Below are 24,386 nucleotides of genomic sequence, written 5' to 3'. Positions count from 1 at the left end.
GCTGTGGAGGGTGTGGCAGCCACTGAGTAGGATCCTGCTGGGGCCAGCTGGCTCTGGATGGCCCCAGAGGGGGGCATTGGTTACCTGCTGAGAGCCACCCTGCCTGCCACTTTCCATTGTTTCTTCCTGTGCCCTGTGAGGTCCATTTGGCCCCTGTGGACATTGAGGCTAAGGGAACCTTGGGATTTACCCCCCTTCTGGGCCTCAGACCTGGCCCCAGGTTGGCCTTTCGCAGGTGCTGCTGCGCCCGGCCCTGAATCCGGGGAGGGAGAGGGCGAGTGCTTGGAGGTGACTCCTGGAGCACAAATGCCAGTGCTTGAGTTTTCCATGGAAAGTCTCCGCATGGGAGCTGCCTTTGTCCCGGAGCACCTGGTCTATGGGGAGGCTGGAACCCTTGGCAGCCCCAGGAGGCTTCAGGGATTTCCACATGGCCCTTAGAAACCCCCCCCCCCCCACTTAGGGACCCCAGGAGGGAGGCAGGGTGTGGGGAATCTGGGTGCCTGCAGGGGTATCCCTGGAAGGTCAGGGTCAAGTGCAGCTGGCCTGACTCTGCATTTCTAGGAGAGTTCAGGTGGAGGGAGAGCGGGGTCCCCATGTCAGAGCTCCCAGCTCCCGTGAGGAAGGGGCTGGGGGGAGCCTGGAGAGTGTTAGCAGCTTAGGAGGGGATTCGACGACGTGTTCATGGTGGACAGTGGGATCCGAGTCTTGTTCCACAGTGAGAACAGAATCCGCCAATACTTGCATGCATTTGCTGGACCTGGGACAGGACCCAAGTATTGTTCTTTTTCTGCAATACGAAAACTAAGCCAGGAGTTTGTTCCTTCATGTCCCCTCCTTGTAAGGACTCAGCGAAACAGTCTGGCTCGGCCAAGCTGGAGTGTCACCACCGTCCTGTGCTGACAGCCCTGGACCCATCCTATCCTGGAGGGGGCCGCAGCCAGGGGCACCCTGGGCCTGTCCTGGGCAGTGCTGGCTGGGCTCTGCGGGCCTGGGGCTCGCGGGAAGAGCAGCTGAGTCAGCGCGTGGGAGCTGAGCTTGGCGGTGGCGAGGACACAGCTGCTGTACTCTTGGGTCACCCTGGCCGGGAGGCCACCCCCACAGTCTGCAGCGGCCTGCGTCACCGCCGGACTCCAAGCTGGTGCCTGAGCAATGCCATAGGATGGGGGGGCCTGCTTGCAGGACTCCAGGAGGGCTGGCGAGACCTGCTGTGTGTGCCTGTGGTGCCTGGCACCTAACAGGTGCATGGCGCTAGCTGGGGGAATGGAAGTGTCACTGCAGAGGATGAAGGCCGGGGAGGGCTCTGCAGGGTGTGCTATGCAGCATGGCCTGGTGGAAGGAGGATGGGTTTGTATAGCCTGAGGCCCAGGTTCAGATCCCAGCTCCTCTCTTCTTGAGTCTTTTGACCTTGGGCAAGTTACATAGCCACCTGCCCCTGCACCCTTGCTTTTCCTGTTTGTGGAATGTGCTGGTCCCCTACCTGGGAGGGTTGTGTGAGGATTACTGGGGGGGGGGGGGGTGAGTTGGGGGGGGTAGTGGTGGGGGAATGGGTGTCTTGTTTCACACACCAGGACACTGAGGGCGGGGTGCCCTGTGGGAGCTGGCTTGGGGACCCAGCCCTGCACCAGGTCTGTGCGGGGGTGGGGTGGGGTGGGGGGAGGGGTGCTAGCTGTACCTCTGGGTGTGCTCTCTTGGCCATCCTGTCCAAAACTCAGGCCTTGGGCAGTGGTAGAGCAACCCAGGCCTCCCCTGGGATCCAGACTGTGGGGCCTGAGGCGAAAGAGAAGGCTTTGTGGGGGAGGCTCCAGGCCGTGCTGTGGATGCCCTCCTACCTTGAGCTGCCCCTGTGGGAAGTTGGGCCCGCCCCTGGGATCTGAGGTGTGGACATCCACTCCCACCTTGCACCTTATCTGTTCTTATCCTTTGGCTCATTCCTGTGATTTTTGTCTTTTTTATTTTTTTGAAGGAATGATGACTCCGTCAGTTCCATTCCCCCTTGCTGGTGGACAGGCCTCCCCGGGTGGGGGGGCAGAGTTAGGAGGATCCAAGAGCAGCAGGGAGGAAGGGCAGCGAGGCTGGCTGGCCAGGGCTGTGGTCCTGGGGCCCCGCTCCTTCTCCAGGTGGGAGCCCTTGTCCTGGGGGGGGGTAGTCTCTGGGGGTGGGCCCAGGCCATGCCTTGGAGGATCGCCTAGGACAGTGAAGCTAGGGGCTGCACTGTTGTTGATATAAAGCCAGTGGGAAATCTTTTTTTTTTTTTTTTGCTGGGGGTGGGGGTCCTTACTGCACAGGAGATCTATCTGTGTCATCCTATTTCTGGATTGATGAGCAGTAATGTCTGTCCTTGTCTCTGGGTGTCTGGGTGCTGTGAGAGCCCTGGATGCCAGCTGTGGTGGGGCTCAGAGGGCGGTGACCAGCTCAGAGCTGTGGGACACCGAGGGGCTGGCCACAAGGGCTGCGCCTGGTGGTGCCAGGGGGAGCTCCAGGTGGAAGGCAGGCAGGGCTTGAACCAGCAGCTCCGACTCCGTGCTGGGCAGCAGACGGGCCAGGGCTCAGCCTCTGGGTGCAGCTGCTTTCCTCCTGCTGCCTCTGTGCAGTCAGTGGGACTTAGGTTTTGACCCACGGAGGGTTGGTTTGGCACAACCTGTCTGAGTGGGGCTGGGTTGTCCCCTCCCCTGTCTGTGCACGCCTGTCCCACTCAGGGCTGACCCCCTGCATCCCCTGGGGATGGAGGATGGTGCCTCCCACGGCCCCTTCATCCACAGGTTCAGTCACCCCCTTTGGTAGCACAAGAATATGGGGGTGCAGGATTAGCATTTATGTCATCTGCTGGGGCAGCCACACGAGGCCCCCAACCTATTTCCGGTCCCCTCTTGCTTCCCTCTCCCAGTCTCCAGCTTGAGCTGATCTCTTTCTGATCCAGCCCTTCCCTGCACCTGCCGGGTCCCTTCCTCCCTCCCACCCCCTTCAGCCTCGCTTCCCACTTCTGGACCCCAAGGCAGAGGAGCCCCTGTGGTACCTTCACTGTACTGAGTAGGTGGACAGCCCAAGGCCATGGCAGGAGGCCTTCAGACAGCTCCTGGGCAGCTGAGGGCCTGGGAGCAGCCACAGGGTCTGGTGGGGGAGGGGGAGCAGCCCTCCCCCATGCTGTGCTGTGGATGGAGTGTGCCAGCTCTTGGGTGGGCAGGGCTGGTGGGAGCTATTTAAAGCTCGCTCTGGGCATCAACTCCTATGAATAACAAATACAGCAACAGGAATATCCAAAATAATAACTGCAGTGGGTTTGAAATGAACACGCATCCCTATTAGGTGCCACTTAGCCCTTCCCCGTGGCACAGATGTGGAAACCGAGGACTTGGGTTAAGGAGTGTGGGTTTGGGTTGGACTTCTCTGACAGGAAAGATGTGCAAAGGGCTGGGAGCATCAAGAGGGGCAAGTCACCCCTGTGCCTGGGGTGCAGTCAGGGAAGGCTTCCTGGAGGAAGTGCCATTCAGGTTCAGCATGGCCTGGCATGGTCAGGGAGGTAGGGCTTCTTGATGAAGACTGTTGGGGTGCGAGTTACCACTCTCCACTTGGCCCCGAGGTGGGTGGGTGCTGGCTGCACCTTCCACCTCCCCTCCCTTGAGCTCTGCCCTGGCTGGGGCTGGGGCTGGCTGGTGCCCGGCTGTTCCCTGCCCTGGCTCCTCCTCCTCTAAGCTTGGGAGCAGGCGATGAGGAGTGGGTGGGAGGTGGGTGGGCTGCAGGAGCAGATTCCACCCCTCTGTTTATAGCCAGCGTCCTGATCCTAGGCTCAGAATAGCACCCGCACTTGTGTGCAGGGGACAGGTGGGGCTGGCGGCTGTGCTGACATCTCTGGACAGGTGGGCGGACGGGGGCTATGGCCAAGGGTGGGGCGCATGCCTATGGTGCCGGGCTGTCCTCAGCGGACTGTCCGAGCACGACAAGAGGGCAGGGGTCGCCCTGTGCCATCTGCCGGCCACAGCCTCACTGCCAGTCTTTGGGCTTGTAGCTGGGAAGTGGAGTGAGGAGGCCCACCCAAGGGCTCCCATTGGCAGCTGCTGCCATTGGTTATCAGGGGCCTTTTATCAAAGGAGACAAGAGAAGCTGGGTGGGGGCTTGCAGGGAGGTGAGGGGGCTGCAGAGGGGCGACTGGCCCCTGGGAGGAAGGCGGGGTGGGTGGCGCTTGTCGTCCCTAAAGAGTGCCACAAGTAAGCCCCAGTGAGTCATGCGACAGGTGCACAGGGAAGGGAAGATACCGAGGGGAGGGCCAGGCAGAGGACTGGATGTGGGAGGCCCAGCTCTCTGGCCTGGGTGGGGCCAACCCCAGATCAAGCTGGGGCAAAGGGACTGGAAGGACAGGGGCCACCAATCTGTGCTGGGCCCTCTTGTTTACACATTCACACTTCAGCCTTAAAAATGCCCCTGGAGGGAGCTCTTGGCTTCCTTACACGGCTCAGAGAGGTGAAGTTACCTGCCCAGGGTCACACAGCCTGGGCCTCCTGCCTGCCTCTCCTGCCCTGGTGGCCCTGAAGGGGCCCCAGGCAGCTGTCCACACACTCAGAGTCGGTTGCCTGGAGCAAGAGGGACTGAGGGGACAGGTGGGTGGGGTATGGGGCGTGGCAAGTGTCCACGGAGGGGTCTGTCTCGGTGGCCTTAAGGGGTCCTGGCCATTGTGTCTCCTCCTTCCCCTGACATCTCTGGGCACTCATTGAGACCCTGGTGGTCTTCCTAGCAGGTGTCCCCATTGCCCCTCCCCTCTTTCATGGGCCCACATCTGCCTCCTGGTCTTATACCTGTCCTTGTTGTACCCGTAGCCTGTTCCCACCTCAGGGCCTTTGCACCTGCTATGGCTGCTGCTCCACCTGGCCTGCTGGGAGCAGAGCTCCTCACTGTGTTTGGGGGTGGGGGTGGGAGCAATGCAGAGTTCCCTTCCTCCAGTGAAGTGTTGGCTGGGAAGGGGTGAGGGTGGAGGGCTGTTCAGGGAGGTCTGGCTGGGCCTTGGTTGCACTCCGGGTGGGCCCGGCCCTCCCAGAAACTCCTAGGGAGGACACCAATTTCTGCTATTGATCAAGAAGGGGCTTGTCCGGGTGGAGGAGGGGGTGCGTGAGGCCGGGAGCAGCCCTCCGTGGGGCTCTGGTGCTTCTGTCTCTCCTCTTGGCCAACCCTGTGTTCAGGCAACGCCAGCTGTGTCATGGGCAGGGAGACTGTCAAGGGTGACCATGGGCACTCCAACACAGAGGTCTGGTGCAAATTCTCATGCTTTGCTTACTAAGCCTCAGTTTCCCTATTGTGCCATGCCGCGTGTCTCCCCGAGAGCCCTGGGTAAGACTTCTGGCTTTGGGGTGCCTTTGGATGAGCCATGTTCTGTAGCCTCCTCTTCCCCACGCCTCCTCAGCCCCTCCTGTCCACCACCCCAGGCTCCCTTGTCCCTGGCCCCTGGCCCTACTCTGGGTCCCTTCTGTATCTGTTCTGGCTGTGTCCTGCACCGGCCACCCCAGCTCTGAGGTTGCTCTGAGGTTGGGGTGACTCCGCCCTGGTAGCTGACCACAGCCTTATCTCTTTAACTGGCTGGAATTTCAGGCACCCTGGGAGGCGGGGAGGGGAGGGACTTCTTGGCTGGGAGTGAACCCAACACCCTTCCCTGGGGGCTCAGCGACCTTTCCAGCTGGAGAGCTAGGAGAAGACCCCCCCACTTCTCCCCTCTTCCTTCCATCTTTCTCAGAACTTCTCCCATGTGGGAGAAGCCCCAACTAGGGCCAGGCAGGGCTGGGAGGGCACCCAGACTTTAACCCCGCCCGCTAGGTTCAAGGTGTTGTGGGGCTGACCTGGGTGGCCACGTTTTTGTTGGGACAATGAAGGACATAGGGAAGGACCCCGAACTGCCTTTTCTGCTCTCACCACTATTGCACAGAGAAAAGGCAGAATGGCTGGAAGGAGGAAGGAGGGTGACAGACTCAGAGAGGCTCATAGCTTCTGCCGCTCTGCACATGGCATGGGGGCCTTCCAGGGCGCCAGGACTGGGTCAGAGACCCATCGCGGGGTCTCCATGCACAGGGGGTGGCCGGCAGCTTCCTGGGGGAAGGGCCCAGGGTTGAGGTGGCCCAGTAAGAATGGAGATGTTTTTCTTGGTTTGTATTTCATTGCAAAACTCCTAGCCAGCTTTGCATGCTGGTCTGTAGGACAGGCTGCCTATGTAAGTTATGTCATGAAAGTATTTCCTCCCTCGGAGTCTCTTACCACAAACCCCACACATACTGCTCGCTCGCTCCCCCCTCCTCCGGATGCCTGTGTCCCCCAGTTTGAGTTTGGGTTTTGCAGATGGTCAGGTTTGGGGGTCCCAGCTCTGTTGCCTGTTGGCTGGGCAAGCTTCCTGAGCCTCTGTTCATGTGTAAAATGGGACCAAGTGTCACCATCTCAGGGTGGCCCTATGATGTGAGCCTGACTCAAGGCTGGTAATTCCCTTCAGGTGGGGTCCTGGGACCAGGGGTTCCCCGGGGGTGGGAGGGTTGTGTCTTGCCTGGGAGCTTCCTGGTGCCCAGAGGCAGGGGCAGATGCAGTGCCTTTAGCTGGGGAAGGGTCCCTGTTGTTAGTGGGGGAGGGGAAGGCAGGTTGGTAGGTGGCCTGTCCCTAGAGCCACTGGCCTTCCCTACCATCGTCTCCAGCTGGCCTGGGAAAACAGAGGCCCCAAGGAGTTGGGTGCAGAGGAACCCAAGGGAGGGTACTGAGGCTGGAGCCAGGTGGTCTCCTGGGGGCAGCCCCGAGCATGCACTAGGTGGGGGAGGGGCTGGAGCAGAAAGGGCCCCCATTGCTCCCCTAGTGATGGTGCCCTCTGGATGCTGGCTCCCCTCTCTCTGGTTTTCTCTCCTGCATTCTGGGTTCTTCTTCCAGGGTCCCTGCCATGTGCCTGCTGTGCCCGGGGTTGGGAGGGGAACTGGAACCCTGCTGGGTTGTGTGGGTGCCGGTGTGTGGTCATTGCACATCTGAGGGTGTCTGCCATGCGTGCACACGGAGCTTGCTGCGCAGGGGGTTCAGGGCCCGGAGCATTCTTGTCTCTTACGGGTGGAATGCTGCCCCTGGATCTTGCTCAAGGCCAGTGTCTCAACTCTTGCTCCTGAGCCATCAGACCTCTCTGGGGGCTGGAAGGGGAAGCCTGCTGGGTGGCCCCCGCGACAGGGCAGAGCCTGCAGCTGCCAGGGGGATGCAGCCTCATGTTCGAGCCCCTCTTTCCCTTGGTCACAGGCAGCTCTGGCTCTGCCCACCAGGCCTAAGCTGTCACCAGTGGAGTTGCCAGCCTTAGGGCTGAGCGTTGCCATTCTGAAGAGGCAGGATTGCCCACACCTCCCTATGTGTGAGGTCTCTGGGCTTGGAGGAGGGAGAGGCAGAGTTTTCCTGGGCTACATGAAATGGCAAAGCTGCTTGATGTACAGTCACTGGCCCCAGGCATGAGCCCCAGCCTACAGGGGTGGCCCAGTGGGCAGATGCTGGGCTGTGGGGTGCTTCCTCTGCCCTCCTCTGGCACGCTGGGGAAGAGGTCCTGGGGAGGTGACTTAGGGGCAGTGGGTTCTGCTGGCAGCGATGGTGGTGCAGAACACCATGTGCCTACAGGATACCAGGGGACTTGCCAAGGAGACCCTCTGGTCTGGCAGGTCTGGACGGGTTGGGAAAGTCTTTGTCTCCACCAGGCTCTCAGGGCATGGATGCAGCTGCTTTGAGGGTCTCTCCTGGTGCATCTATCTCAATCTTTTTTTTTTTTTTTCCAAAGATTTTATTTCTTTGAGAGGTGGAGTTACGTACAGAGAGAGAGAGGCAGAGACAGAGAAAAAGGTCTTCCATCTGCTGGTTCACTCCCCAAATGGCCGCAACAGCTGGAACTGGGCTGATCTGAAGCCAGGAACCAGGAGCTTCTTTGAGATCTCCCACATTGGTGCAGGGGCCCAAGGACTCGCGCAATCTTCTATTGCTTTCCCAGGCCATAGAAGCGAGCTGGATTGGAAGAGGAGCAGCCAGGACACCAACCTGCGCCCCTATGGGATGCTGGCACTGCAGGCGGTGGCTTTACTCGCTATGCCACAGTGCCGGCCTGGAGCTCAATCTGAAAAAAGAGGTTACTGTCAGGGGCCAGTGCTGTGGCTGAGCAGGTTAAATCTCCTCCTGCGATGCCAGCATCCCATATAAGGGTCGGCTGGTGTCCCAGCTGCTCTATTCCCAATCTAGCTCCTTGTTAATTTGCCTGGAAAAGCAATGGAAGATGGCCCAAGTTCCTGGGCCCCTGCATCCACTTTGGAGACCTGGCTAAAGCTCTGGGCTCCTGATTCGGCCTGGTCCAGCCCTGGCTACTGGGGCTACTTGGTGAGTGAACCAGTGGATGGAAGATTTCTCTCTCTCTCTTTCTCTTTCTCTCTTCACTCTCTCTGTAACTCTGACTTTCAAAATAAATAAATAAACCTTTAAAAAAACACAGGTCAATATCATGAAAAAACAACAAAAAACTAAATAAATAAAATTAGTACAGGGCGCTGTGGTGCAGTGAGGTAAATCACTGCTTCAGATGCTCACGTACCATAGCCTAGTGCCAGTTCGAGTACTGCTTCTTCTACTTCCGATCCAGCTCTCTGCTGATGGCCTGGGAAAGCAGTAGAAGATGGCTCAAGTCCTTGGGTCCCTGCACTCATGTGGGAGACCCAGAAGAAGCTCCTGGCTCCTGGCTTCAGATGTGTCCAGTGCTGGCCATTGTGGCCTTTTGGGGAGCAAACCAGCAGATAGAAGATTTTCTCTCTCTCTCTCTCTGCCTCTTCCTCTCTCTAACTCTGCCTTTCAAATAAATAAATAAGTCTTAAAAATAAATGAAGTAAGAAAAGCAAACAAATGATCCAGACCGTTGTTGGCAGGCTGTGTGTTAAGTAATATTTTGGGGGTGCACGGGGTATCAGGCTCTTAGTGACTGTGCTGAGGTATTCGGAGGTGAAGCGTCCTGGCATCTGGGGTTTCCCCCTTCTATTGATGCAGCCAATGGAGACCCCAGCTGAGTTGCGGTTGGCTGTGGGGTGGGGCGCGGTAGGGGGTGGAGTCAGCTGATAATTTGCTGAGCTTTCCTTCTAGCCTGGGGCTTGGGAGGGACAGGTGAAGCCTGGCTGGGAGGGTTGGAGGGTCATCAGCCTTGAACCCCTCCTGCCCACTCCAGGCTGCTTGTTGCTGCTGCTGCCGCCGGCCAGGCTGGGCGCTTGGGTGACCGCAGGCCACCAGGCCCCCCCCGGCATTTGGGAGCAGGTGTGGACCCGTCACATGGGCGCCATCGCAGAGGGAGAAGGGAGCTGGCTCCAGGGGGTTGGGAGGCTGGGAAGGGGGAAGCCTCAGGACTGTCCTCGGGCTGGGCCACCCATGTTCCTGTGGATTGCAGCCTGTGTCTGTACCCCTAAACCCTTTGGGCCACACTGCTGTGGCCTCTTGGGGCAGTACTCCCTCTCTTCCTGGGGGACCCCCACTGCTACCCACACAGACTGTGCCCTGCCCACTCGTGGGTGACCCCAGCTGTATGTGGGAGGAGACTGGGGCCACAGGGCTGAGGGGAGGCGATCTCAGGGTGTTGGGAGCCAGCCTGAGACCTGGAGGTGGGGACACAGAGTGCAGTGAGCCCCTCCTCCCTTTCACCTTTGGGGGACGTGGCTGGGGCCAGGCACCCTTCTGCCTGCCTGTCTGGGAGCCTGGGTGGTGTGTGAGGGGGTGCATCCTGCCTCTGTGGTCCCTCACCGCGGGTCCTGCTGGGAGGAGGAAACCAGGGCAGACGCCCAGCCTCCCCGGGGCTCACTCTCAGACTGATTCTTGCTGAGGCGGCGGCCGGAGGGCAGGTGCAGGGAGGAGATGATGCGGAAGGTGAGAGCCCAGGCTTTGTCTCGGGTCCCAGCAGGTGGGGATGGGTGCCCTGGCACTGGACATGAGGTCCCCTCCCTTTTCTTTGTGTGTGGGAGGGGTGCTGGGAAGGCTGTGAGTGGGGGTGGGGGCCGGCTCCTCTGCCTCAGGCTTTCTTCCTGGCCCTTGGGCTTGGCTGTGCTTGTTTAAGCCCTAGGTTCTGGAAGGTGCCATGAGCCATGCCCTTCAGACTGTGGGCAGGGCTCCCACAGGTGCAAGGGGCCTGGGAAGTCTCAGGCTGGAGGGGATGTGGAGTTGGGACCCCCAGGAGGGACTGCCTGGAGCCCAGGGCTCAGCTGGGTGGAGCCACACAGTCCTGCGGACCCAGTGCCCTGGTGACCCGCTGTCCCTGCCCCCAGCTGCTGCCACTCCTGTCCGGTCAGCCTTAGGCCCAGTATATCCTGACTAGTCCTCAAGGGCGTGGGGCGGGCAGTCAGTGCTAAGCCCCCCAGGCCACACCAGACTCGCTTGGGGTGGCCCTTCTCCATTTTTGAGGGGTGGTGGCCGGTGCTGACATGCGCCCTGGAACTGCCCCGTGTGCGTGGGTGTGAGGACTTTCCCACTGCACTGGGCTGTTAGGGGCCTTGGCAGGGCCTGGGCTGGGGCGGGGGCGCCCCACTGGTCCCCTGAGGGCCCTGCACCAGGAGGCACCTGTGCCGGCTCTGAGAACCTCCCCTGGGGGCTGTGGGCCCCACTTCCTCCCGCAGCAGTGGCTCAGAGAGAGGCTGGACTCTGCAGGAGGAGAGGTGCTTCTTGTCGCCAGCTCCCTTCCCCGACCCTGCCCAGGGCCCTCCCGTCCCAGGCACTTGGGCTCCACTTTAGGCTGAGGACGTGGTGAGAGGGAACTCTGATAGGAGGTGACACAGAGTGGCACCACACTGATAAGGCCGCCAGCCTCGGTCAGCCCCGGTCAGCCCCTCCTTCTGCTGCCTGGGCCTCCTGTGCCTGCTCTGAGATGTGGTGGTGTCACGTGGCCAGGGGCGCCTCTTTGTTGCAGAGTGAGACACGCGTGGTGAGGGTGTGATGAGTGGTGTAAGTGACGCGGATTCTCTGCCTCCCTCCCCTTCTCTCCCCCCTGCAAGTGATCCTGGGTGGATCCCAAACCCAGCCTCTGCTGTCAGCTCCTGCTCATCCTGCAACACCCAGCCCCCTTGTCCCCTCCCAGACACCCAGAGTCCCCCTGCCTCCCCCAGTGGTCAGTCTGTTGGCTCTGCACGGGGGCCCTGACACATCACACACTGGAGGATGGGCTGAGTGGGCCCTCAGCAAGTAGAGGGGGGAACATGAGCGTGAGTGGTCCCTGGGGCTGCACCAGAGGGGCGGTGGTGCTGGAGAGAGCCGGGACAGGGACAGGTCCGGGAGCAGCCATAGCCCCCAGGGGCCAGGGTGTGGCCAGTGTGCTAACTCTGCAGGGTGGGAGTAGTGAGGGAGGCGGTGGGGAATTTGGTCCCTGTGCTTGCCCAGCTTGTCTGTCCTTCCAGTGGCCACGTCATCGGCCACTCCGTGAGGACTCAGGCCCCGGGGCCGCCTGCCCTGACTCCCTGCTATGTGTGTATGGGTATGGCGAGGGGTAAGTGAGAGCATGAGGCTAGCCTCTACCTGGGGGCCACTTCCTGAGCCTCAGGTGCCCTGGGTGACTCTCCCTAGCCCCACTGCAGAGGCAGGGGATGCTGAGCTTTGGCAGGCTGAGCAGGTGGCCCGAGACTACACTGAGCAGGAGGCCCCGCCCCCTGTGCGCGCCCCCTCCACTTTCATAGCAGGAGACTGAGGCTGACAGGGTGTTTTTTGTTCACTGCCCTCGAAGCCTGTGGCTCAGATGAGCCAGTGGCTATTGAGGGTATGTGACTGACCCTTGTGGGAGGGAGCTGGGGACACCGTCCCTAACCTCAAGCTGACCACATGGGTGGGGCTGGGCATCCAGGCCAGCGAAGCCCTATGTGTTGCGGTGTTTTGGGGGAGGGAGAGAGCGGGGAGTTTCAGAGAGGAGCTGTCTCTTGAGTGAGGTTATGAAGGATGTGTAGGAGTCTTCTGTGTGCATGGATGCTCTGGCATACCGTCCGTGTGGACCTGGTGCGAGGGTTGACAGTGTCCAGCCCCGCCCCCAGCTGGGTGAAGGCTGGTGGGCGGGCCCTGTCAGGGAACTGCTGTCACTCAAACGTTGCTGTGTGGTTTGCAGAAATCCTCTCCATTTTGCTGATGAGGTGCTTGTGGCTCAGAGAGCAGGTGTCCCTCTGCCTGGGTCCCCTTGCCGCCACTGCATCCTCACCTGGGGGTCCTCTTCCGCAAGGCTGAGGGTCTCCCCTGGGGGCCGGCTGTGTGGGGAGAGCCCGCAGTGGTGTCTGGGGTCTGGGCTGAGTATGCCTCCATGTCCTCGCCCACCTCAGAGTGGGGAGGCGCACCTCTCCCCGTCCTGGGGTCTTCAAGCTGGCCAGAGGCTGTTCTCTGGGACTGCTGGCTCTGTCTGGTGGTCCCTGCCACCCCCACCTTTTAAAGATCTATTTTATTTTATTTTATTTTTTTATTTATTTTTGACAGGCAGAGTGGACAGTGAGAGAGAGAGAGACAGAGGGAAAGGTCTTCCTTTTTCCATTGGTTCACCCTCCAATGGCTGCTGTGGCCAGTGCGCTGTGGCCGGCGCACCACGCTGATCCAAAGCCAGGAGCCAGGTGCTTCTCCTGGTCTCCCATGTGGGTGCAGGGCCCAAGCACTTGGGCCATCCTCCACTGCACTCCCGGGCCATAGCAGAGAGCTGGACAGGAAGAGGGGCAACTGGGACAGAATCTGGCACCCTGACCGGGACTAGAACCCAGTGTGCCGGCGCCGCAGGCGGAGGATTAGCCTATTGAGCCGTGGCTGTCGGCCCAAGATCTATTTTATTTTTATTTGAAAGGCAGAGTTAGTGAAAAAGAGGGAGAGATACAGGGAGATAGAGAGAGGTCTTCCATCCGCTGGTTCACTTCCCAAGTGGCTGTAACAGTCAGAGCTGAGCTGATCCAAAGCCAGGAGCCAGGAGCTTCTTCCAGGTCTCCCATGTGGGTGCAGGGCCCAAGCACCCGGGCCACCTTCTACTGCTTTCCCAGGCCATAAGCAAGGAGCTGGATCAGAAGAGGGGCAGCCAGGACATGAACCGGCATATGGGATGCTGGCGTCGTGGATGGTGGTTTTACCTGCTACACCACAGTGCCGGCCCCTTCCTGCTGACATTTTTGGAACCTCCCCCAGCCCACCCCTTCCCGGAGGACCTGGCTGTTCAAGGGATTGGGAGATATGGATCATGTCACGTGATGATTTTCTTGCTCAAAAAGGTTTTGTTTTGATGTCCTGCTCTTCCTCCAGCATCACCTGAGGCCCCTGGCTGCACTTGTCCCCCTCCTACCTGCCATTGTCATCTTCCCTCCTGTCCTCTGTGACCTCTGGTGGCTGTGAGCCACTTGGAGTTCCCCAGTCTCCTTGCCTTTGCTGTGAGCTCTCCCCTCAGGCTGAGAGGCACCCCCTGCAGGCAGTCATCACACCTGCTGCCACAGCTGTGTGTGCTTCCCATTGTCTGGGGCCCGGACTCATGTCCCATGCATCTCTGCCATCTCAGCTCTGCCTTGGGACTGGGCCTCCCTGTGTGGTCCAAGCTGGTGCTCCAGGCCCTGTGGCAGGGCTGCAGGTGACTTCCTGGCCGTGTATACGCGGCCACTGGTCGGGCCCCCTTTGCTCTCCTACCTAGCTGTCCTCTCTGGTTGGGTTTTGGCCTCTGCCTCAGCCATCTCCTGGGGCGGGCTGGGGGTGGGTGTGTCCTGCCTCCATCTTGGTCTCTGCCTCCCTCACCCCCACCAACCCCGCCACTCTGCCTCAGCCTCCCCTCCTCACACTCCTCCCTCCCGCCTCCGTCTGGCCTGTCCGCGCCCCATGGATGGAAGCTGGGCAGGACCTGCATTCCCTGGGCCTCCATGGACAGCCCCTCCCTCTCTGTCCTTACTCGCCCATCCCCCACCTCCTCTTCCATCAGCTGTGACTCAGCACAGGGGCATCCCCTGGCGAGATTTCCAGGGGGGAGCAGAGTGAGCCAGCCTGCCTGCGTGTAGGGGGAAGGGCGGGGGGGGGGGGGCCAGCAGGCCATGCTATGGAGGGTCATAGGAATCCAACCAGATGGGAGCTGGCTCCAGCCACCCCCCACTCCCACCCCTTCACAGGGCCCCCTCTGCTGGCCCCCCGCCTGCCCTGCTCCTGCACCCCCCGTGGGACCCCTGGGCCTGGGCCCAGGAACTGGAGTCATGTGTGTGTGGGAGGGGGTAGGGGTTGCGTGGGGCCTCTTCCCCGCTCAGCTCACTTTTTAGCCTCCAGCGTGGGGGTGGAGCACCCAAGGGTACAGTGAGGTCAGCGGGGAGGGGCCCTACCCCTCCGACACCTCCCTCTTGCTGGCCGGGACACTGCACTGAGCTGGCCCCACTCTTGTCCCCTGGTGGAACCCTGGACAGAGAGAGAGAGAGAGAGAGAGAGAGAGAGAGAGGAGGCCCAGTTCTGCAGTCATGGTCTGTTTTGCGTGCGGCTGGAACAGAACCCTGCAGGTGGGGAGATGCGGCAGCAGCAGGGTGTTTTCGGCGCATGGTTCTGCTGTGGCAGAACATGGCAGGGAGCCATCACGCGGTGGGAGAAAGCCAGAGACAGCCACGCTCAGTTTTGTGAGAAAACCACTCCCGCACTGACTCCCCATCGAGTCCTCCCAGCCCACTCACCTCCTTCCAGGTCCTACTGCCCTACGCCTTTTCTCTGGGGCTGAAGTTTCCAGCACCTACCCTGGGGATCCCGGCTGCCAGGAACCCTCTCGGTGTCCCTGGCTGGGTGTATCAGACCTTGGTCTGTGGTCCTGGCCACCCAGCACCCTCGGTCTGGCCACCCTGCATGTCCAGGTAACACTCCTCTCCTTTTCTCTGCCTGCCAGGTCCTCCAGAAGCTGGGGAAAGCGGATGAGACCAAGGACGAGCAGTTTGAACAGTGCGTGCAGAACTTCAACAAGCAGCTGGTGAGTAAGGGCTGACTCGTGGCTGCAGGGCGTTGTGCAAAGGGAACAGTGGCTGCCAGGTGGGACATGGCAGGAGGTGAATTTGTGGAGTAGAAGAGCTCCGGGCAGGGGGATCAGTGAGGGCTGGCGAGGCCACGGAGGACTTCCTGGAGGAGGGAGTGCTTGGGTAGGGACACTGAGGTCCTTGGAAAGGCATAGAAAGGGTGGTGATGGGAGAGTGAGGGTGTTGAGGGGAGAGTGAGGGTGTTGGGGGCAGCAGGCAATGGATTGTGGCCGGACTCTGGAAAACCACGCATGTCAGGGCAAGTGGGAGTGACAGAAGTGTTGGTGTGTGTTGCCAGGAGAGCGGTATCTGCAGGGTTGAGTGTGGGGCTGAGCAGGCTGGGTTTGCCTTGGGTTTCTGCTGAGCATGGCAGGAGTCTGGCTCTGTGGGGGCTCCCCTTGCGCAAGAGGCAGTTGAGGCTCAGAGAAGTGGAGTGGCGTGCCCAGAGCCATGCAGCTTCGGGAGGGGCTGCAGACCCGCAGCCTGGAAGGGACTTCTGGGTTAGACACAGGGGTTAGACACATCAGTGTCTGTGAGTGGGGCAGGGCCCTGGCTCTGCCAGGAGAGGAGCAGGCTGGGTCTTGGTGAGACTGGAAGCCCCTGGCCTCTCTCTCCAGCCCTCAGAGACCACCAAGGGCGTCCACCGTCAACGTTTCTGCAGCTGCTGTGGAACTGGGGTTGGAGGCTTCCTTTGCAGAGCTATTGGCCAGGGAGCATGGCGGAGAGGGCCAGGGATCACTCTGGGATAGGGCCAGGATGCATTCTGGGAAACAGCCCAGGAACATTCTGGGATAGTGCTGGGAGCATTCTGGGAAAGGGTCTGGGAGCATTCTGGGAGAGAGCCAAATGCATTCTGGGACAGGGTTAGGGAGCATTCCAGGAGAGAGGACAATGGAAGCAGCTGCAAGAGGACCATGGAGCATTGTGGGAGGGGCCAGGGTGCATTCTGGGAGAGGGTTGCTTGAGCACAGACAGCAGCCCACCCTCTGGGGGACCCTTGCTAGCTAGAGGTCAAGTACACCCAGGCCTGCCAGAGGAACCCAGCCAGAGAGCGCCCCTGAGCAGGAAGGGGAGCTGCCATGTGGCTTATCCTGGGGTCTCTTCCTCTGTCTCCTGGGAGCCCCAGACTGTCTGCCCTGATACCCAGCTGGCTTCCCCGGGTTGCTCCAAGGGCTGTTAGGGATACTTGTTGTGGGCCGGGTGCCTGTCAGCGAATTACAGACTCACCCTTGCCATCTGTGGAATGGGTGCTGGGATTCTTGTCATTTGTGCAGGTAAGGCATTTGAGGCTCAGAGGGGAGAGAGGTGAGGGCGGAGGTGAGGGTGGTGGGGTCCCCTGGGGGGCAGTGGGGCTGTTTGGCAAAAGGGGGGGAGGGGAGCACAGGTCCAGGAGCTGAGCTTTCCCATGGCTATGGCCTGGCCGCAGCGGCTGTCCCCACTTGTCCCTCAGGGTCACCTTGTCTGGCCACAAGGCATTCCCTCTCAGCTCTGTGGGTCCAGGGGTCGGGGCTGGGGCCCTGGACTGGTTGCTCTGAGCTGGAAGTGTTGGCCCTGAGGCTCCAGTTGCATGGCTAGCTTTCCTCGGGGGGGTTTTCAGTCTCATTCAAGGCTGGGGTAACCCTTCCCTGGAGGCTGAGGCAGTTGGTCCATTGTGGATTTGATTGGCAGCTGGAGTGGCAGGAGGGAGCCTGCCTGCATGGGGACTGAGGGTGTGTGTGGAAAGAAGAGGGGGTGAGGCTAGAGAGAGCTGCGGGGGCCCTGGCCTCAGCAGGGCCCAGGGCACTCTGGGAAAGGCAAGGCGGAGATGGGCATAGGCAGCCTGGAGGCGGAGCTTCCTCTCAGATCTCTTCCTGTGCAAGGAGCCCAGGGAATACATCTCCTAGGTCTTCCTGTGGGACGGGCCCTGAGTTCCCCTTGCTGCACCTGCCGTCACCTGGGCCCCCTTGTTGCTGGTCACAGGTAGCACCCTCTCTCTTCTGCCTCCATGCTGGGATACCTGGGAAGAGGGGTGCACTTGCTCCTTTTGCCCTCGCCATCCTGTAAAACCCAGGTCCTCCTGGAAGCCATCCTGTGTTTTTCCAGGTCAGCCAAGCTCTTCCCTCCTTCTAGGGAATCCCTAGCTTGCAAGACTGGCTGGCTTGCAAGCCACTGGGGTGGGGCGGGTCTGAGTCCTTGTCCCCAGGGCCCTCCCAGGCCTCCCTGGCTAGGGAGAGAAGATCCATCCTTCCTGGACATTGGACATCGATGTCCACCAGGGATCCCTGCAGGAGGGCCATCCCTGCCAGGGAGAGCAGGTGTGGGGACGCTGGCAGCTCCCGAATCCCCTCCTCCCCCAGCTGGGCTGGCAGGGAGCCTGAATAGAAGCATAGGAATTGTTTCTCACCCTGTTTAGGGGGCCAAGGGAGCCGGTTTCCAAGTGCACACACCCTGCTCCGCGCTGGCTGCCCCAGGCCGGGGAGGGATGTGTCTGCCCTGGGGACTGCGGCGTGGAGACCCAGCTGCAGTGGGTACAGGAAAGGCAGGGCTCTGGGCTGCCCCTTGCACATCTGCATGGCCACGTGGCATCTCACAGCCCTGTGTTGTTCGGGCAGCACAAGGGGCCCTGGTACGGCCTGCAGCCCTGGGGCAGCCCAGCAGCCCAGACCATGGGGTCACAGAGCAGGCTCTGGGGGGGAGGGGTGGCGGGGGAGGATGGGGCTCGGCAGGGAGAGAGGCTGGATCTGCAGGAATCTGTGACAACAAATGACATTGAGGCAAAGTGTGGCATGGACCTGGCCTCATGCCCTGGGTGCCGAGGGGTCTGGCGCTGGCCACAGTGTGCTCCATGGCCTGTGTGCTCATGGAGCAGCCTTTTGTTTCTTGCTTTAATCTGTAATCTGCAAGCTTTGAACTTTGGTGAGCAAAAGAATCCTTTCTGAAGGCCAGGGATCTGTCCTCCACAGCGGGTCCCTTAACGTCCGTGGGTTCTGGCCAGTGCGAATCTCAACAACAACAGATTGAAAATGTTTTGGGGAGAAAAAAACCAACCGAAGCAATAAAAAAATATTGAAAAACCAGTACCGAGGCAACACCTGTCTCCATAGCATTTACACTGTTAGAACTAGCCTAGTGATGACTTGAAGTCGAGATAGGAGGATGTGTATGCCTTCTGTGCAAATTCTGCATCGTTTATGTAAGGGACTTGGCATCCGCTCATGGAGTTTGGTGTTTCTGGGGAGCCCCAGGACCATTCCTCGTTGGGTGCTGAGGGATGAATGTACCCCATAGGGGCTGCCCCTCTATCTTTAACTGTAAGCACCATAGAATGAAACCCTTGCCATATGTCGCTTCTGTAACATCGCAGCAGTCATCATAATTAAGAGGCAGATCCATGGGTTCTTGGGGGATCCCATTGGTGGCTGGTACCAGTAAGCCCCTCAGCAGACTGGCCTGAGGGCCTGGGTCTTGGGAGACCTCCTTGTCACCTGGTCTGTGCGACTTTGGGCATGTCGCTGACCTGGCTCATGAGGTGGGCACAGTGGCACTGAGACAGTGGGGATGCCTGGAGGGGGACTGGCTCTGGGAGGCAGCAGGTGCACAGAGCTCTGAGAACCCCAGGGGAGGAAGACCAGACCCCCCGGCTAGTGGGGACAGCAGAGATTGTAGGGTGCTGGGTGGTCCTCTTCCCTGGAACACTGTCATGGAGCCTCTGTTTTCCAGGCAAAGTTAGACAGAGAGAGAGTTATAGATAGTGAGAGAGAGACAGAGAGAAAGGTCTTCCTTCCATTGGTTCACTCCCCTAATGGCCACTACGGCCGGCTCTGCGCCGATCCGAAGCCAGGAGCCAGGTGCTTCTCCTGGTCTCCCGTGCGGGTGCAGGAACCCAAGTACTTGGGCCATCCTCCACTGCCTTCCTGGGCCACAGCAGAGAGCTGGACTGGAAGAGGAGCAACCGGGACTAGTACCCAGCGCTCCAACCGGGACTAGAACCTGGGGTGCTGGCGCCACAGGTGGAGGATTAGCCAAGTGAGCCATGGCGCCAGCCAAGCCCTCTGTTCTTGGGCACTGCTTGAGCTTGTGGGACCAGCAGCCTGCCGGTCAGCACACCCAGCTGCCTCCTGCGATCCGTGGCCCCTTGCCCATGGCCGTCTTGAGAGCAGGTCAACTTGCACCAGTCCAGCCGAACACATGTGCCGTGGCGGCCAGCACAGGGCAGGAGGGTACTTGTCTTTCCTGCCTTCTTACAGGGCTGGCAGTGGTTTGCCCGACAAATACAAGGCAGCTGTCTTTGCAGGCACAGGGCTCCCAAGGCAGGGGCAGTGCTAGGAATGCAGTCTTGCTCGCTCTCTGAGGGGTGTTGAGTGCCAGGCCATCGCTGATGGGTGCAGCAATCTGGTTTGTCCCTGGAGGATGCCCCAGGCCCTGACCTGGTCTGATTCTTTCTCTTTGCAGACTGAGGGCACCCGGCTGCAGAAAGATCTCCGGACCTACCTGGCCTCTGTCAAAGGTTAGGGGCGGGCAGGGCGGGGTGTGGGAGGTGGCAGCCATCACCGGGGCGGGCGTGGTAGGGCTAGCCCGAGGCCACGTGCTCCCTGTGTGCCCCACAGCCATGCATGAGGCCTCCAAGAAGCTGAACGAGTGTCTGCAGGAGGTGTACGAGCCGGACTGGCCCGGCAGGGACGAGGCCAACAAGATCGCCGAGGTGAGCAGGAGGGGGAGACAGGTGGCCTCGGTCCTCCCCAGAGGTCTCCTCTGGTTCTGGGGCCCCCACCTGCTTCATGTCCTTGGGCACATCCCCGCCCCTCTCTGGGGCCCCTCCTTCTGCAGCCCGTCCTCCGTGGGATGGCTCATAGAGCTGCCTCAGCCCCAGGGAAACAGGCTGCAGATGGGGGCTGGAGGGTGACAGCTGGGGCGGGTGTGGCTCACGCTCACGCTCTGGCCCCACGCAGAACAACGACCTGCTGTGGATGGATTACCACCAGAAGCTGGTGGACCAGGCGCTGCTGACCATGGACACGTACCTGGGCCAGTTTCCCGACATCAAGGTGAGAGGCGGGTCCGGCCTGGTGGCCTTGGAGGGCAGTGGGGAGGAAGAGAAGGCCTGTCTGGGGCTGGCTCAGGTGCCCAGGGAACTGTGTGTGCCATGCAGGCGAGTGTCCCCCGGCCCAGTACTGCAGCGCCAGAGCTGTGGCTAATCCCCTGGCCCCTGCCTTCCTCAGGGCTCTGCGAGGGAGACCCCATGGTGTGTGTGTGTGTGTGTGTGTGTGTGGCCATATCGCTGGGGAGTGATGTGCGTGTGCGGTGTGTTAGTATGTGTGTACCCAGAGGTCTCCTAGGTTTATGCTGTGGATGTGCACCATAGATAACAGCCACGCGTGTCTGTGTCCGCGTGTGTCTGTGCCGCTGTGGGTTCAGAAAGCCAGCTGCCTCTGCTGGGGCCCTGGTGCATGCTGGGAGCTGCCGGTGCCCCAGGGTCCCCACTGAAGTCCAAGATGGCCACCAGCATGTGGGACCTGCTGTATTTGTTGGATGGGGGATCACCCCCAGGGCCACCCTGTGCCAATGCCCCGTGTTGCTTTCTCAAGGCTGATGGCACTGGCTTAGGAGGAGCTGGAGCCATGGACGCCTTCGTGGGTTGTTCCGGGCCTGGCCAAGGAGGAGGGTTGGCCTGACCCACCCTGGCTGGCCGGTCACACTGAGGGCTGTGCTGCTCTCAAGGAGGGGCTCAGACATGCGGCAGGGGGAAGTGTGGAGCCCCGGGGGACCTGGGTCCCAGCAAGGCACTGCTTCCGTGTGTCCCCCAGTCACGCATCGCCAAGCGGGGGCGGAAGCTGGTGGACTACGACAGTGCCCGGCACCACTACGAGTCCCTTCAGACGGCCAAGAAGAAGGACGAGGCCAAGATCGCCAAGGTGAGGGCTCGGGGCAGGGGCAGGGCTAGGAGCGGAGTCTGGGAGCAGAGGGCTGGGAGTTATAGTGGGGGGTGGCAAGGGCTAGGCGTCAGGGACAGGGACAGGGCTGGAGTCCGGGGGTCAGGATCAGAGGTGAGGGCTGGAGGTCAAGGTCAGGGTTGGGGTGAGGGCTAGGGGCCAAGGTAGGGTGAAGGCAGGGTCTGGGGGGCAAGGCCAGGGGCGAGGGCTGGGGGACAGGGTCAGGGTTAGGGGTGAGGGCTGGGGGTCCTGGGGGGGATTAAGGGCTAGGATTCAGGGCGGGGGGGGGGGGCAAGGGCAGGGGGCCAAGGTCCGCGGCAGGGGCAGGGTCTGGGGGGGCAAGACCAGGGTCAAGGGTCAGGGTCAGGGCTGGGGGCGGGATCCGCCTGCAGGAGCCGGGGCGGGGGAGGGCGGCATGCAAGCCCCCCCCCCCCCCCCCCCGTGAGGGACCGTTCCCCCTCAGCTGACTGGTCCAGGGTCCCCAGGGCTCGTGGTGGAGCCCGCGAGGGTGAGGCCCTCGTGGGTGCCCGGGGTTGGGAGGGGGTCACTTCTTGCTCTGAAGAGGACGCCGCGTTCCGGAAGGCCGGGCTGCGGTTTCCCCGGGACCACGCGGCCCCGCCCGGCGCGCCCCTCTCTCCGGGTCCGACTTGGCCCCGCAGCCGCCGCCGCCCCGCCTACGCTCTCGAGTTCCGCCCCTCCGCGCCTCCGCGTCCCGCCGCGTCGTCTAACGTGCCTGTCTCTGTCTCTCTCCCCTCCCTCCGCCTCTCCCCTCCCCGCGCCCCGCCCCCGCCCAGCCTGTCTCGCTGCTTGAGAAGGCCGCCCCCCAGTGGTGTCAAGGCAAACTGCAGGCTCACCTCGTAGCCCAAACTAACCTGCTCCGAAATCAGGTGACACTGGCTTCTAACCTCGCACGTGCTGGCGCCTGGTGGTCCGTCGGTCCGTCTGTCTGTCCGTCCGTTCTCCCGGGTGCCGGGAATGCCTCGAGCCCTTTGTGCTCCCTGAGGGCTGCTGTGGGCAGGGTGGTGACAGCGTTAGGATCCCCCGCCATGTCCGTCCAGCCACATATGAAGGAGCTCCAGGGTGGTGCTGCGTTTTCCCAGGAGCTGTCCAGTGACAGAGTTGGGGTTCTCTTGACTCTAGTCCCCGGTGGTTGTCCTGGGCGCCTGGCCTGGGGCTCCCTGGGGACCCCCCCCTCGCCACGTGGTCATTCTGGAGGGGATGTGGGAGGGCTGTCCTGCCTGGCTGGTGCTGGGACCGGCAGGGAGAGACCTGTGAAGATTGAGCTTCTGGGAGCTCACAGCTGGGGGTGGGGTGGGGGGAGCAGGTGCTCTGCACTGCAGTGGCCCTGGGCAGATGTCCAGGGGGGGAGAGTTTTGTCTCAAACTCCTGGCATGGCCCGGGCTCCAGTGTGGCCGGCTGCTGACAGGTGGGCTTCGTGAGGCTTTCTCTCGAGGGACCCTGAAGACACAAGGCAGGTCTGTGTAGACGCAACCTGGACAAAACTCCCCACCCCTCCGAAGTCAGGGGTAGTGACACAGGCCTGGCCCAGGAGGGTGGTTTCTCCAGCAGGTGCTGAGAGCCCTTGGCATGGCCGAGTCCCCATTTCTTACCCTGCTCTGCTGCCTGATTTCCTTCAGGCCCAGGCTAGGGGCTGGCTTTGGAGCCCCCCACCCCAGGGACGTCGGCCATCCTCCTGAGGTTGGGGTGACCTGGTGCTCCAAGGAGGCGGCCTGGGGTGGGGTCTTCAGGGAGCAGGAGTCTCCCTCCATTGAGTACAGGCCCTGGGTTGCAGGTGGAATGGGGCCCCTGAGCCAGAGCTGGACTTTCTGCTTAATTTTTGTCTGAAACAGTTTGTGCTGAGTGAAGAGCACCCCTCATCCCCAGACTGGGAGGCCTGGGGTGGATGTGGCTGGGAGGGAGGATCCCCACCCCCACCCTTGGAGCTGCCAAACTGGTCTTTCCACCTGGATCCCTGTTTTTTAAGGAAGTATTAAGCCCCCCCCCCCCCACTTCCTCCCCAGCCCACCTGGGTCCTGGCCAGCAGCTTGGAGCACCTTTGGGGTTGATTAACTGTAGGTAGCCAGCTGGCTGTGAGCTGGTACTTGGGGCTTCCCTGCTGGTGGACATGGCTGTGGGGAGACGGTGCCTCACCCCGAGGCTGTGTGTGTGTGCGTGCGTGTGTGTGTCGGGGCGGGGCAATTCCCGTTGTCCTCTTGTCCCCTGGATAGTCCTGAGCTGCTGTCTGCATTTGCCACAGCCTCTTGGAACCCGCCCGCAGGAGCCGGCGCTGATTCTGGGGCTGCGCTCTCTGCTGTCTGCACTGTTGGTCTTGGGACGGTTGGGATGGCCGTGGGGGCTGGCAGCTGTATCTCATCCAGTTCAGGGCTGGCTCCCGGGGCATGTGAGACTTGGGGCTGGGTCTCGGCCATTCAGGACAGGAGGCACACAGGCCCAGGGGTGGTGGTGCTGGTGCCGTGACACAAGGGATTTCGGGATGCCCCGTACCAGGCAGGGGTGGCTGGGCCGTGTGCTGAAGGCCTGGTGGGCTCTTGGATGTGACTGGGTTCTGGAGGGGCATGTGTATTCGGTCCTTGCCCTGCGTCCTATTTGATCTTTACAATTTTACTAAATTCTCCAAAGTTAGGGAAGCAGCTTGTGTGTACTGTGGTTGGTCCCTGGAGGTGACCATGGTCACCCCCACCCCTGCAGCCACTCCCAGGCCCCCCATGGGTAGGGACTTCCCCGGGCAGGTGCAGGGACAGCCTGTCAGCCTGGCCACTGTTCCATGGCCTTGCCTTTGTGCCTTTCATCCCTGGCCATTCTGAGAGGGGCTGGGCTGTGGTCTCTGGCTTCTGTCTGGTGGGGAGAGGTCAAGAGTGAGAGAGTGAGGGTAGTGGGGGGGGGGAGAGAGAGAGATTGGTGGGAAAGACATTGCCGGGAGGTGAAGTGAGGCTGGAGGACAAGGCTGAGCAGGCGCTCCCTGGGATGGGGGGGGGGCTCCTTTCAGAGGGGAGCAGCCAGAGCTGAGCGGCAGGCCTGGCAAGCAGCCTCTGGGGGGAGGGGAGGGGGCCTTGCCGGTCTGGGGTCTGCCTCTGTGCCCTTCCTGTGCCCCACTCCCCACGCGCCTCCCTCCCAGCCAGATGTGGCCCTGGGGCCCTGGGTAGCAGCCTCAGGATGGTGGCCGCCCACTCCCAGGCCAGAGTGCATGGTCTGGAGGCGGGGGCGGGGGCCAGCTGGGAGAGAGGCCCAGGGAAGGAAATGACCTGCCTCACCTCTCCCAGGCCGAGGAGGAGCTCATCAAAGCACAGAAGGTGTTTGAAGAGATGAACGTGGATCTGCAGGAGGAGCTGCCATCCCTGTGGAACAGGTGATGCCCAGAGGTGGCCCTGGGTCTGGCCGCGAGGCTGGCCATGGAGCCCGCACCCTCTCAGGCCTGTGTCCCTGGTGGTCTCACCTGGGCACATGGGTTTCTGAGTTGGTCACATGGGCTCTCCCTGGCATCTGCTCAGCTCTTCTCCTCTTC

General features: G+C 61.3%; 1 protein-coding gene across 7 annotated transcripts in view; it reads left to right on the top strand.

The window, feature by feature from the left end:
• The window catches only part of BIN1 (bridging integrator 1), a 50,116-nt gene that overhangs the window by 11,344 nt on the left and 14,386 nt on the right, over nt 1-24,386 (top strand). For all 7 annotated transcript variants that reach the window (XM_062179602.1, XM_062179195.1, XM_062179326.1 and 4 more), the window contains exons 2-7: nt 14,831-14,911; nt 19,386-19,440; nt 19,541-19,635; nt 19,883-19,978; nt 20,738-20,845; nt 24,145-24,230. In XM_062179602.1, the coding sequence (XP_062035586.1) occupies nt 14,831-14,911; nt 19,386-19,440; nt 19,541-19,635; nt 19,883-19,978; nt 20,738-20,845; nt 24,145-24,230 (521 nt within the window). The remainder of the gene's footprint in view (nt 1-14,830; nt 14,912-19,385; nt 19,441-19,540; nt 19,636-19,882; nt 19,979-20,737; nt 20,846-24,144; nt 24,231-24,386) is intronic.

Source organism: Lepus europaeus, chromosome 1, assembly GCF_033115175.1.
Source record: "Lepus europaeus isolate LE1 chromosome 1, mLepTim1.pri, whole genome shotgun sequence".
NCBI lineage: Eukaryota > Metazoa > Chordata > Mammalia > Lagomorpha > Leporidae > Lepus > Lepus europaeus.
This window is presented reverse-complemented; position numbering and strand designations above follow the sequence as displayed.